General features: G+C 39.6%; 1 protein-coding gene across 1 annotated transcript; it reads right to left on the reverse strand.

Moving 5' to 3' along the window:
• Positions 1-6,019: 6,019 nt before the first annotated feature.
• On the reverse strand, positions 6,020-14,162 carry LOC119741190 (leucine-rich repeat-containing protein 73-like). Its single transcript, XM_038216906.1, has 4 exons — positions 13,308-14,162; positions 9,956-10,116; positions 8,075-8,298; positions 6,020-7,738 (listed from the first exon to the last, which is right to left on the reverse strand). The coding sequence occupies exons 1-4, from the start codon at positions 13,577-13,579 to the stop codon at positions 7,184-7,186; spliced, it is 1,212 nt and encodes a 403-aa protein (XP_038072834.1). The 5' UTR covers positions 13,580-14,162; the 3' UTR covers positions 6,020-7,183.
• Between the last annotated feature and the right edge of the window lie 580 nt (positions 14,163-14,742).

A 14,742-nucleotide genomic window follows, 5' to 3' on the forward strand; every position in this document is an offset into this window, starting at 1 on the left:
CCATATGGTGTTGGATTTTGCAAGAGCGAGGAAGGTTCCTCGTAAAACGCTGAAGGGGTTTGGGTTAGGAAAACAGCAGTAAAATAGTGTGCAGCTTTGATATCAATGAAAACAGGCCATTATCAAACCAAAACAAACAACAGCTAAATTAAATTGATTTATGAATAATAATTAATATTAAGAAGATATTAAAAAATTTCTTACATTTATATGTGTAGGAGTTGGCATTCTGCCATTGAATTGCATTTGCACATATGGAGATTTATTCCTGGTTACACAACAAGTCACTGTGTTGCATTTTCTAATTAACTCGGCCGTTCTTGTCATGTGTGTATTTTAAATTAAAATTTAATTGCAGTCTAAAATTACTCTTTTGGAATTGTTTTTCCCGCCCGAGAGCTGAGGTTAACATGTAATTAAACTATTGTTTTGTTGCAGAGTTTATTTGCAGTGTGCTGTATCGTTGAATGCTGGGAAACTGTATTCATTTAAAAAAAACCACTGAAACAAAGACATAGACATGTGTCTATTGTAACACAATCTGTTGTTTCATTATTTAAGTGAGTCTGTTAAAGGTAGAGTAGATCATTTGCAGCTATCCAAAAAGAAATTGACCAAATTATTGTCAAAAAGCGTACTTGGTTTAAAGATGGTAATGGCACTAAACTCCCTGTGAAATTATTCTTTCTGGCATGCTGTCAGTTGGAAGAAAACAATTAAAGAAGAGCATTTCCAAAGATGAGTCAAGTGACGCATTTTTGGAAATCTCTGATTGTACTTGGTTTGTAATTGGGGGAATCCGTTAATGGGTGCGCACCAGCGTTGACACGACTATATTTGTCGGTTCAGTGCGTAATATTGTGTAGCTGCAATGGCCGAATGAGAATGTGTTCGGGATATTGATTTCAGTCGCAATTCAAAATATGACTCAACAATTTTTGAATTGAAATTGAGATTTTAGAATATTGTTTTCTTAGGATATACAGCATTCACAGAGCTTAAACTTCATCAGGTTACATGTAAATGTTGAGCGCCCGTCTTTAGATTTTGAGCACTTTTGTTGCTTCAAATGAAACACATGCACAAATGATCTCTATTCTACCTTTAAGTTGGATTATGCAGACTTCTTCGGAAATAATGTTGCAACCTAACGCTGCTTTTTTCTTCATATATCATCTCAATGAAGGTCGGTCATTGCAAAAATGATGATAAGACATGAATCTGGGACTGAGAAACATTTCCAATTTTGTTAGGAAATACTTTGAAAATTTTCTAGACGCTCCATAGACTTTGCACACAACCACTGAAGCAGCGTCAGGTTGCAACATTCTTTCCACTTCTTCTGTAGAGGGAAGGTCATGCTTTGTCCAGTTCAGACATGCGGGCTAGTATTTGGTCCGGTGTTGTATTTTATAACGAGGGACCCAATGCTCAGCATGGGCATAATCCACACATGTACCGGTAAGTGTGTTTGCCTAGGTCTGAAGAACAACAATGTATACAGGTCGCTCCATCAATTTGGGGCCCATTTTTTTGCCTTGTCCCTATTGCATTTGACATGAACGATTTTGTAAATTACGAGTGTACTCCTTTATGTTTTCTTGCCCCAAGAGTGATTACATGTAATGTCAAGCACAAAACCTACCCAAACAAATGAATAAACATGTACAATGTAACTTGAAGTTATCTTTAAAGCAAATTACAAAGTTCAGTGGTACAAACAGGAGCTTGGAAGATATGTCACACTTTGGACCCTTAATTTGAAGAATGACCCACACAAAGTACACCGTTTCAGTATCAGAATAAATATTAGGTTTCTCTCTATTCTTGTTGTGCGCACAAATGGAAGATCTTGCTTTGAACTGTTATTTATCGTCTGAGCTCTGTTCAGATGGATATCTTTTCATGTCAAATCATGCTACTTCCAATTGAAAGGTTTTTTTGTCTGAAACAGGATAAGTCGATTAAACAAGACAATGCAAGCCTAGTACACCTGGTCTCATAGTGCACAAAGTAAGGGGTGTGCATTTGTGGGTAGTATGGGAATTGGTTACCCCATTGAAAAAAAACACGGGTACCCGTTAAAGAAACCCACGCCAAAAATTTAAATCTCAGATGTTGCTGTTCACATTGTTCATAAAGGTTTGCATGATAATACTACCACGTCTGTGCATCAATACAGCAAAATACAAGTGTGTACAGTGAACTCTTATATAAGCTTTACGGTGTGAATTGCATTTTCGCAAGCGTCATAACGTGAATCTGTTTGGTTTTTCCATGTAGCCTGGTTTTCATTTTGAACATCCCCCATAAATGATATTCAAAACCTTTCTTTCTCATTGTCTGAGTAGCTGCTAAGTAATGTGTAAAGTTACGTACAATTCACATTCATCCCTATGTGAATCGTTTTCGTTTTGCTGAAAGAACACTTACCTTTTTTGTGATCCATGGACAGAACTTTAAAACAGTGTTTGCGTTAAAAAAATCCGTAACTTGAAAAGTACATGAGTGATTTGAATGATTCTTGTACTAAAAGAAAGCTTATTAACTGGGCTTTCATATCCTAGATTTTGAAAGTGCAACATGCAGAACTTCATTAAATAATTGGTCCTGCCATTTTGGTTTCCTCTTTTTTTTACTCACCCTGTAGACAAACAAATTGTTGGAAGTTTTCTTAAATATACAATGAGGTTTGTAAAGTTAATGTTTTATCCATTTTAAAACATGGCAACTGTACTGTGCCAAGGTCAATAACGAAACTGTGCGACAGTTGCTGAATAATGACAAACTGATAGCTTTGACAGTGATATCATTGGTTACATCTGTAAGATATCTTTGTTCACTATTAATAGATTTTGGCGGTTTTTTAAGTCCTGAATCAACAGAATCGGTCCGGAAGCCGGGAATAGTTTTCCTTGAATTTCTGTTGTCCTATTGTTCATTAACTGTATATGTTTGGAAGTGGGTGTCAGAATTATATATACCTAATTTGCCATTGTAAAAATTGTGTATAATTTATATGTAAAAAAAATGCATGCAAGGACTGTATGTATTCTGTTAAACAGAGTCTGACACAGAAAAGTCTTTTTGTCGCAGACTAGATGATTTTGTTGAGCTTAAATGTGGGTCCTGTCTTAGTTAAAGTAGAATAGTATGGACTATTATGGTCAACAGGTCCCGGTGTTACATGAAATTTGGACTCCTATGAAATCTGGTCTCCTTTACCTCATATGGACTCAAACCCTGACTTGTGACCTGTCACTGTCCTAATCATCTTCACATAGGGTTGCAGACCAGTAAATAAACTCCCATTGACCCCAGTGGTAAATGCTCACACTTCAGAAATTCGGGAAAAATACTCACAACTCTCCAATGTGTTCGAGACACACATCAAATTAAAGTTTATTTCATCATCTTTCATTTTCTTTTCAATTTTCGGGGGGTTAACTGATGACTTTTAGGAGAAATTTCCATCCTAAGATGATCACCCCTGAAAATAGTCCTGAAGCCCATCGCCATGTTGAATAACGATGCCTACACTCCATTGCAAAATAGAGCGCTTTAAGGGCCCCAATTTCATCCAAATTGAACGGAACTACAAGCTCACAGTCCTGTGCACGGCTTCCACCCATATTTTTTACAAACCCTCAAGTTCATGACCCACAGCATGCTCAAACACTGAAGATTTTGAGGGCATGCAAATCGTGATTTGGCCGGCGCAGGCAATTTCGGACCGATTTACTGGTCTGCAACCATAGGCATGTGCAATACAACGAATGAGTCCGTATTTCACAGAGTCCAGATTTTACACTTCACCACCAGTCCCAATTACATTCAAGAAAACATATTTTGTTTTTGATAAGAGATTGCACTGGATCACTGGTAATATTTTATCCTAAGCGATTCAGTTGAAAAACAATTTAACTCAATTTTGTTTTAGCAAACAATTTAATTGTCATATACTTAAAGCTGTTAACTTGGATAACAAGTTTCTAATTTGGCCAACAGTAAACTTGATGTTCGATGACTAGTGCTCGGGTTGAATAAGACAACTGTTTTGTGACTTTTTGTTTAAGAATATCAGCTGTACGGTTAATAATGTTGGCAATGTTATGCTGTTTTTTTTGGTGTTTTTTTGCCTTGCTGTAGGTGTGAACCTATAAGTCCGAAAATTTGGGACTCTCAATACTGTGTATGAGAGTCCCAAAACATAAGATAGTAAAAACATGCAACACAAGAAAATAGAATGGCATATGAAACAACCAGTCCAACACCCCTTTAGTATTGCATCAATCAACTGTGCCAAAAGAAACATCTGGTACCTAGCCCAAATCTACACATTCTCTAAAGTCATGCCACCAGACTACTGAAGGGTCAATCTTTTCAAAAAGTTGGGCATGTACCAGTCTAGTCTTGGGCTTCAGATTGAAATCACATGGGCTTCACTCTGGAGTACAAAATGTTGAAGAAAATTCTCCTTTAAAAAAAATTGAATTGAGACCTCAAAACTTGGGTGGTGAAATACTGAGGGCCTTGCCTTTAAAATGTTGGAGAATTTTGTCAGCTAAAGAGTGAGTAAAGTTGGCCTGATTGTGGTTTGCATGGTTTTTTTTCAGCACTCCAAGGTCCAGTCTGGTGTGAACCCAGAGAAAACGATGTTTTGTCGTTTATCTATCGAGGTATCTGAATGTAATCTCTACACCTTTTGTTCCGGAGGTTGCGGGTTTAACTTCTCAGCCACTTTGTTCAACGCAGTGATTTTAAGGGAACCTGGGTTTTAAACAGTTACAGATGACTTTTAACAGATCTTTTATTCAGTTATGACATCAAAAGATCTGTCATAAAGTGACTTCTGTGTGGATGTTGTAGAATTTAACTGGGTTCGGGTTTTAACTAAAGCGAACAATCCAGACCTATATACAGGCCATGAAATGTCTTGTCATAATTGTACAATTGCATTGTCAGTGGTATCCTCCCTTTCCGTAGCCATTGGCAGTAAACCAATAAGTTGACCAATTATACTTGCATTATGGCCTACGTGCTTTCAAGAGTGTCAATCAGTACCCGACTTTGTTAGCATTTAAAAACAGGCGAAATAACATCCTGAATGATATGATGAATGTATGCAATGGCCACTGATATGACCGTAAAATTAAAGTTTGTTCAATATAGAAAAGTCTTTTTTCCAAAATTTATGAATTAGGGCCTACATCACTTCCATCTTTCATGGTAAATTGTCCAATACTACAAGCTTGCATGCATCGTAGCTTCGAATCCCAACTACAGAGTATAGAGATGTGTCATTTTGTGATGAAAGCACAGTATTATTTCGATGAATGTCTACGCTGTCACTTTGTCTTTTGTACATCATATTCAATAAAATGATTTATAACGTTCGTGAAACATCGTCTGTGAACCTTGTTCTCTTTGTATTATTTACGATACACGCGTATCTTGACAGATCGGACATCATGTAGTCATGTGCCCTTTGTACGAGTGGCATTTTTTCTTCTACAACCAAGTTAAGTCGCATGAGTGAAACATATCACGTGCTTGAATTAATATGCAATTTGAAATGCTTTAGATTTGTAGCGATGATCGAAGTTCCATCTTGATTTGTTGTACGCTGGTGGGTTTGTGGGTTCTAATAATTTGTATGGTATTTCCCCCCCCCCCCCCCAAGTGAATTGTCTTTCCAAAATTGCCTTTAATCAAGCCCTACTCGTCAAAAAAAAAATTTCACTTGGTTCAGATTGATGGCTCTGGAGGATGTTTTTCAAGTCCCAGCAGCATTCCGTAACCAATGACGCATGCGTATTATGGTCCGTGACTATATAGTACTTGGCTGCAGAAAAAAATAAAATAATTGCACATGGGTAGGGGTGAAAGGGGCGTTAAGACCGACTACATAGTGTCGTAAACGTGGGTTGGGTACTTTGGACCTCATTTCTGGAGGGGGCATACGATGCGTTTGAACGATAAAAGCAGTTTTGTATTGAGTACATCATGCACAAAGAAATCATTCAAAATGATATGTTTATTTAAAAAGCATGTACAGTGTACAGCGAATACAATACATCACCCTTGCTAGAATGTTGTGCAGCACATTTTATAGATCACAATTTCATCACACAAAGCACAACACAATTATCCTTGACACATTTTGAGCAATAAAAAAATATTAAGCTTTCAACCTGTGACAATCTTGAATAAAAAAATCGGAGTTGAGCTAAAATCAAAGCGCATTTTCATAGGGTTGAAAAATACCCTTTTGAATTAGAACAAAACAAACAAATCGTTAGGAGAAAACAAAGAATGTGTTACTCAGTCAGTAAACTCGAACTGGCTAACCAACGCAAGCAAGCTATAGGTGAACAATTGGTGCAGGCGTATACATGTATGTTCAAATATAGGCCTACAGGTCGTGAGTTCGAGTCCCACCTGAGTGACCTTGTGAGTTTCCTCACTCTCTCGAACGTGGGCAGCACTGAGCAGGACCTACATGTATACACATAAGACCATATTTGAAGGGCAAACCACAGTACATGTATTATAAACTTTCTACAAAAATATCACAATTTTTCAAAATTATAGCAGTCGCTGAACACAAAATCGTCCTCCAAGATGAACCGAAACCGCCTTAAAATGCATAATCAGTTGGCTTGTATGGGAATGTTTTATCGTTAAAGGCACTTAAAGCACACGTGCACACTCACTTGCACTACCCACGTCTGTTAATATTTCGAATCGGAATTAAAATGAAATCAGCCTCATATTTGCATTTCTGAATGATCTCGTTTAAACACATAAACACATGTAAAGGCTTAAATTGCACACATCTTGTAACACCTTTCAAAGTCAATGAGATTGATGGATGATAAAACGAAGAAGAAACTCTAAAATCAAAGATTGACTTAGGTAACGTTGAAAAATGATATGGGTGCATCTTTGCTATATGTGGGGCAAAATGCACTAAGAGTAAAGGCCAGAGCCACTCCCCATTCCTGAACGATTTCGCAACTGGTTCCATAATTCCTTTGGAACTGTTTTATGACGACATCTTTATACAAATCAATCAGCGCCAAAGTGACGCATAAGGCAACAAGTGTAACACAAAAACGCGCCGAAAAGACGCACAAGGCACGAATTAAGTGTCTTTTCCGAGGGCAACAGTCTGTACACGTCATTCCTGTGGCAGAGATGAAGTCATAATTGACGTCACGGGTAACGAACAAACAGTCTTGTCGATCGTGTCAGCGTGGGGGTTTCCCTCCGTCCTTTCGATGTCCATGTTGGACATATAAAGACTGATCTCCTCCTCCGAGCTGTCCAAGTCGGACTCAGAAAGATGGTCCTCCTGTTTCAGGAGCCTCCTCTTCCTCAGGAGCACCCCCTCGCTGGACTTGGTTCTCTTCAGCAGGCGCATGGCGGTCCGTTCGACCGAGCGCAGCTGCTCGTCCCGGGGACTGTTTCCCAGAGACACCGCCCGCCGCACGCCGTCCGCCGAGCCGCCGCGTCCGGACCGCTTCTTCAGCTTCAAGCGGTACCTGCCCGTACCACCAGGGGACGGAGCATCGTCTGCGCTCTGTTCAGAGTCACTGGAACTACTGTCGGCCGATATGTGGTCTTGGCCGAGGCGCTGGGCCAGTTCCCGCTCGATGTCGGTGTTGATGTTGTTGTCCTTTACCACGACGTCGGTGAGAGCTCTGGAAAAACCGCTGAGCAGAGTCAAGAGAACCTAAAGGAAACATATTAACATAATGATCCAGTCTAGCATTTTTAGGAATCATTCCCGTCGTAAAATGAGAATTTAGCAAAATGCAAACTAGATATTGATTCCCTCCTGCCGTCTAGACAATATACAGAGTTCGCACTCTAAACTTTTTGTCGTAATGAAGATTGACAATCATAGTTCAAGTCGTCAGAACTTCGGTAATTCATTTTTGCTGCCGATAATTGTCGATACTGGACTCGGGAACCAATCTTCTCAATGTGCATCAAGTTGGTCACCTGCTTCTGCTAAGCACGTTTCCCAATGCTCATCAATAATTCCTCTGCTAAGTCAAAAACTCACCTTGGCTCCTTGGTCAGACGCCCCGACGCTCTCCAAGTCCAAGACCTCCAGTGTCTTACAGGACGCAGCGGATACGGCTAACATGCTGACCCCGGTATCCCCCAGCCGGTTGTAGTCCACGTTGAGGACTCGTAGACAGCTATCGGAGGATATGGCTACGGCTAGGTAGGCCCAACCCATCGGAGTCACGGCGGGGTTTGCGCTCAGCGTTAGCTCCTTCAAGCCTAAAATGATGGTGATTAAAAAATTAAATGAAATACGGCACAATATAATTATTTCGTCACTAAAACATGTACCGCGAAGTGTCGGTGACAAATTGTCAAATTGAGAACATTTTTTGCATCATCAGTTCTTAGTATTGGTCTGATAATTTCAAACCACATGCAGTGTTGTTTCAGTCGATCGTGCAACAAAGGTAGGACTTACGATCAATGCTTGCAAATTAAACTCATAGAAAACCATCTCGATAATTTTAAGGTCATCTCAAAAAGGTTACTTTCCAGCTGATGTTTGTGCTTTAAACTATGTGATAAGGCCCTTTTAATAGGTCCGTTCAAATCCATACAATCAGCACGTGTTCACGCAAATGCCGTAATTTTCGACAATTACCTGTGAATGACAAGACAGAAATGTATCCAATACTTTTCATGATTACTCCCACCAGAAATAGTAAGACAAATATTGTGCCCTCGGTGGAGGATATTTCTTTAAATATTTATTCATTATTGGGCAAACAATAAAATATACACAAACATTTATGTAAAAAGACTGGCCCGCGGATTGCCCAGACGCGAACTAAATAAAGGGCTCTCCACACAACAAGCAAAATACAAACATTATGCATGTACAATATAGCGCAGTCATATAATTTGTTTTTTAGAGTTCCATCTCTGTTCGGCTTCAGTTCAGACGATTTTAGACGCTCTGACCTTATCACCCGCCGCCCGGGATCAATACTGGTCCATTTCCCACTCCTTAAACCATTGCCATGACGTCACACTATTGTTAAAAGTGTGGATTCGGATCTACGAATCTCTTACACTGGTCACAAAGTGTGGATTCGAAATGACGAATCTGTAGTAACACGTCGGAAAATTGTTCTCCATAATGAGCATGAATAGGACCGTCTGCGTCAAAATTTGCTTTCCGAAAATTACCAATGCATCTTTACTGTCAGATTTTCCGCCATCACTGCAAAATCAACTTTTAGTCAGAAAGAAATCGTCGTCTGAACTATCCATTGGAGCCTATACACACAAAATGACTTGGTTTTACTGGTGTAGCGATACACATGCTAAACACGCCAGGAAACAATGTTGGAACCTGACGCCACTTCCGCGCGCTTAATTGTGTACAACGTCTATGGAGAGCCATTTCAAGTATTTCCTAACAATTTTGGAAACAGTTATCAGTCCCAGATTCATATCTTATCATCATTTTTGCAACAAATGGCCTTCATTGAGATGATATATGAAGAAAAAAAGTGGCGTCATGTTGCAGCATTCTTTTCAATACTTCTGTTAACGCAATGGTTTAAGTCGAAGAATACACTCGCAAGTGTGGATTCTTAATTTACGAATTCACTCGGCGCTTCGCGCCTCGTGAATTCTTAAATTACGAATCCACACTTTCTCGTGTATTCTCCTTGACTGAATCATCAGATCACTCCCATTTAATTCGGATATAAAATGATTTGGATGTATATCGGAATCAATCGGAAACCAGAGATAAAGCTCATGGCGCGAAACGAAGCCGAGGTTTCAAAACCTTATGGTTTCGTAATTTTTACCTCAATTGTCAATGAACTAATTGTGCATAACATTATGAGCAGCAGTGAGGGAACTACACCCTGGCATTGTTTGTATAGATCAATGCACGCACCTGGTCTGGTGCCTTTGGCAGGAAGCAGACGACACAGCATCTGGATACCTCTGTCACCAAGGCGACAATCACCAAGATCGAGGGAAGTGAGTCCCGGATGTTGAGACAATGAATCAATCAGCAACGCCAGGCCATCATCTCCAAGTGGCGATCCGTGCAAACTGTGTTTAATTAAGAAATTGTAAATGTATTTGTTATTAGTGAATTGAACAAAAAAAATGTTTGCGTTGGAATTAGATATGTATTTGGCCTATAATTATCAGCGATACTACGTAGTTGAAACTATATATGGGATAGTTTAAGTATTGCATAATGTGTCAATACTGTCGGACTCTTTTGCAGGACCGAGGGTGAGACCATGTATACATCAATTTTGTTCCTTCAATTTTCTCCCCTTACAAAATAATAACTGAGAATAATGACTGTGATAGTTTGGTCTTGGAGGAAGGAATAGCTATTTCTCCATGGTTTGTTTTGCTTTTGCTGAACTGCTGAATGGGCTGAGTGTTAGTACCTGTGTACATTATTGTGTGTGCAAAGTACATGTAGTCCCTCAAAGTGGTCCCCTTTATAAGGCCTATGTTATATTATGCAGGATTGTATATAATTATAATTATTTTTTATTTATTTAGCGATACTACGTAGTTGAAACTATATATGGGATAGTTTAAGTATTGCATAATGTGTCAATACTGTCGGACTCTTTTGCAGGACCGAGGGTGAGACCATGTATACATCAATTTTGTTCCTTCAATTTTCTCCCCTTACAAAATAATAACTGAGAATAATGACTGTGATAGTTTGGTCTTGGAGGAAGGAATAGCCATTTCTCCATGGTTTGTTTTGCTTTTGCTGAACTGCTGAATGGGCTGAGTGTTAGTACCTGTGTACATTATTGTGTGTGCAAAGTACATGTAGTCCCTCAAAGTGGTCCCCTTTATAAGGCCTATGTTATATTATGCAGGATTGTATATAATTGAGAAAGGCTGTACGCCAGCCGGCCGCACTTCGGCAGAATCGATGGTCGAAGCATGTACATTGTCGTCCAAATATAGTAATCTAAATGCAACCCTTTCCCGCATATGACACAGCCTGAAATGACCTTGATTCTGCATACTACACCTCTATTTTTATGATCAAACCAATGCAATATACGATCTTTTCTTGTGCCGTTGTATTACAATAGCGCGTTCATTTCAAGCCGGATTATCCCGCTTGAACGAGCACCGCTTACCGCGTGCAACGTGTCGCATGAATACAATGGTTGACAGGGAAGCCATAACCATGGTAACAAGGCAATTCGTCGCTCTTTTTCACAACCTCGGAATATTTGGTGTATTCGTGCATTCTCTCAATGAATCCTTAACGACTTGCAGTTATTGATCCAAGACACATTGTGTGGAACACGAAACGAATGATTATTGTCTTGATCCAAAATGGTAGCATTTTGTCCATCTACTTCAAGTTCAATTGACCTTGACGACATTTAAAGCCGAGACCAGACATGTCCATGCTGGTGTGTTCCATGAGTTCCACTAATTGATTAATTCTTGTCATAAACCGATTGAGTATGGACTAGAAGGTACGTTTAGTCTATTTTAAGCTTTCAATTAAATATGATTAAATTCTGAAGTGGGATTGTAAATAAATATTTTGGTGAAAAACTGGTTCTCAGAATGGTCTCCTAGTCCCACTCCAAAAGATCTGGGTTGAAGATCCCGACTCCGAAAAATATACATGAATGCAAGTTGACTGGCGACTGAAAAATAATATTATATATATATACCACTATTTATTCATCAATCAATGAAATTCTATCGGTTTACCAAAATTTGGTAAATGAAATTGATAAATAATATAAGCCTCACAAGATTTCTGCAAAAAAAACCCCAAGAATTCGAAGCTCGCTTGTTTGTCTCACTTCAGTTGCTGTGTGAATGGAGTTCGTTAATAATGCATTGTGTTTTAAAGGTGCACCCCGTGATCGATAAAGCATTGTGGCGATGTGACGTCTACAGGCATTGTGTACGTCACAGTGTGGTTCCGTTAATTCGGTGATGAGTTTGTACGTGGGCTTGGGATGTTCTATCCCTTTTCGGTATAACCCCCCCCCCTCCCCCTTAAGCCTATAGACATGATTTTGTTTCAAAATTACACTTTTATCGTATCTCTTGAATAATTTAATTGTTTTAGGCATAATAGCATTTTGGATGATGGTAACAGCCATTTGGGGTCGCGCCATTTTGTTCCAGGTTCGCGTATTGATTTGTTGAAGGCTGGAAAGGGAAAATATTCCACTTCAGAGAACTGTTATGTAACACCACACAAAAGGTAGGTAAACCCCGGCTAACGAACTCCCAAAACACAACTAATGAAATCATGTATGGGTCCGAGATGCTTGGCGGTTATATTTCACGATACCTTTGTTTTATGAGACCATAAAAGAGTTAGTACGTGTAGTATCTTTTGAAAAGTATGAAAGAATCATTGTACATCTTCATGCGTTTTACGTGTCCCTCTTATTTTGTGGTTATATCGTTCGTATAAATTTCAGAATATGACCATATATCATCTAACACTGGTACCCACAAACGCTGAAGGGTATTGTTCTATTCGTAGCATACTAGCAGAATGGAACGACCAACAAGTATTAATCTAGTTTTCCTATACATCCATTAGATTATGCAATGAATGGTTAACAAATTGCAATTTCTGATTTTTTTCCACAGAACTTTGAGCAACAAACAAAAAACAACAACCTAAAATTGGCGTACATTCATAAAAAATTCTCTGAGCCCAGCCCTCTCCTCGGTTGGAAGAGACTTGAACAGCCAGCAGGATGTGGGCCAAAAATGATCTAAGTAAATGTTGAGTTCCGTAGGCTGTCCTGTATTTACCGTGCATTGCATTTGAGTCAATTCAGAACTTGAGTTGTTAAAAGAGATTAAATAAGATGTTATTCAATTGCAACCAAAAAGTGTTGAGAATTATGCTCTAATTGCATTGTCCGTCAAAGGTGCGGGGTTGGAGTGTAGGTGAAGAACAGTCCTGGGGGAAAAGAACAATAAAGGGGGAGGACCATTTTAGGTTGAGGCAATTTCTTACAGACCCCATCACCTCTGGAAAAAAAAATCGGACCTCAGCATTACATGTTGAATCCCCGATGAACATTTTGCGATGGGTTTCCCAAGCTAATTAAAGAGGCAAATGACCTGCCGGCCCAACGCACCAATACATTCATCATTTTTTTAACATTAGGCCTGAGTTTAACTTCACATTTCGTCAGGATGTAAATAAAATAATCTAACAATCAACCAAACACCCCAACAACAGATAAACAACTTATACTTACAATAAGCCAGTCAGAGACTTGTTGGTCGTAAGTGCCGAGGCGAGGAGTCTGACCCTCTCCCTGCTGCACACCACCCCCAGGTTGAGGTTGAGTTGCGAGATGGACTTGCAACCGGCCACCGCATCCACCATTCGTCGGTAGTGCCGGTCGGCCATCCGGCAGCCCCGCAGCGAGAGAAGCTTGATGGAGTCCTGCCGGAGCGACTCGCTGATGTCCCGGGCATCAGTCGACGAGAGGTTCTCACCGGACATCTGAACCGTCCCAAGTAACATTGTGGCTAATATCGATGATGCCTGGGCTCACCCAGAGACAAGGAGCAACTTCGCAATTCTCGAAAATAAAAGAATATTCTTCTTAGAGCTGATGAGATGCAATCAACCTCATCAATACAAGTGTGCTCTCATACCGTCGGAAATGAGCATGGAGTTTAATTATTCGTGTTTCCGCCCAGAGTTCAAGAACATTAAGGCACTAGCTCCATGCATCAACCTGTTGATGTCAGCTAATTGACAACATCACTTCACATCCGGCTATTTATCATTTCCATTGCTCAATGTGTAGATGAGGAGACAGTAAAATTCCTATATTGTCAGTTGGAATAGAGCACTGGTTGTGGCGTGTGAACTGTCATGAACACAATCGAGACACCTGAATCACAAAATGAGACACCAGTAATAAGACGCTAATCATCTGATGTGTAAAAGTTGTGCTCGTCTGCAGTGTGTTCCCGCGAATTTACATACTCCAACAACAGGGAAGTCGGGCCACACAATAATGTGAATTTGCTTATAGCTTTACCGCTGCATAGTGTAGCCAGTCTTTCTAGCCGAGTGATCACTTTGTTGTTCTACCATGCCTTTGGTACAGCTCAATACTGGGGTCGATATCCGTGCGTCACGTGTAGTTTACCATGCGATGTACATGTCGGTTACAGTCAACAAGCGTGTATTGATTCTGTGGATGCAAGCTTTCAAATTATTGCTTCCATTGTCGTGGGTGGTAACTACAGACGCGTACACAGCACGTTTGCCATAAAATGATTATACATGTATTGTAAAACGATCAAACCCATGGTCAAGCTTCGGGCAGTGAAACAAAAATATTGTGATATAATACTTGGCAATTGGGTGAGAATTGTTCGAATAAAATATTCTTTATTTCTTCCTGTCTTTTCCATCTTTCTTCAGTTTCTTTCTTTTTCTTCCCGACAATAACTATCCGCGGGTTTTCTTCTCAACGGTTTATGGTATAAACTTGTAACTTTGAACCATTCCCATCACTCCCGATCGTAAGGTGTGCATAATACTCTGATGTCATGGCGACGTCATCAGCTATCAAATTACAAGCGATTTTAGTTGGGAAAAAGTGACCAACTTTTTTCACTTTCACCTTTAACTCTTGAACAAAGAAAAGAATGATGTTCGTATTTTGTAAT

Source organism: Patiria miniata, unplaced genomic scaffold (assembly GCF_015706575.1).
Source record: "Patiria miniata isolate m_02_andy unplaced genomic scaffold, ASM1570657v1 HiC_scaffold_5, whole genome shotgun sequence".
Lineage (NCBI taxonomy): Eukaryota > Metazoa > Echinodermata > Asteroidea > Valvatida > Asterinidae > Patiria > Patiria miniata.

Bases quoted from the DNA above. Each gene is read 5' to 3' on its own strand.
- LOC119741190 (XM_038216906.1), bottom strand. From the start codon at position 13,579: ATGTTACTTGGGACGGTTCAGATGTCCGGTGAGAACCTCTCGTCGACT. The intron at 8,299-9,955 runs GTGCGTGCATTG...CCATCATTTTAG, and splicing joins TGCCAAAGGCACCAGACCAG to GCTTGAAGGAGCTAACGCTG. The intron at 7,739-8,074 runs GTGAGTTTTTGA...TGTTTCCTTTAG, and splicing joins CGTCTGACCAAGGAGCCAAG to GTTCTCTTGACTCTGCTCAG.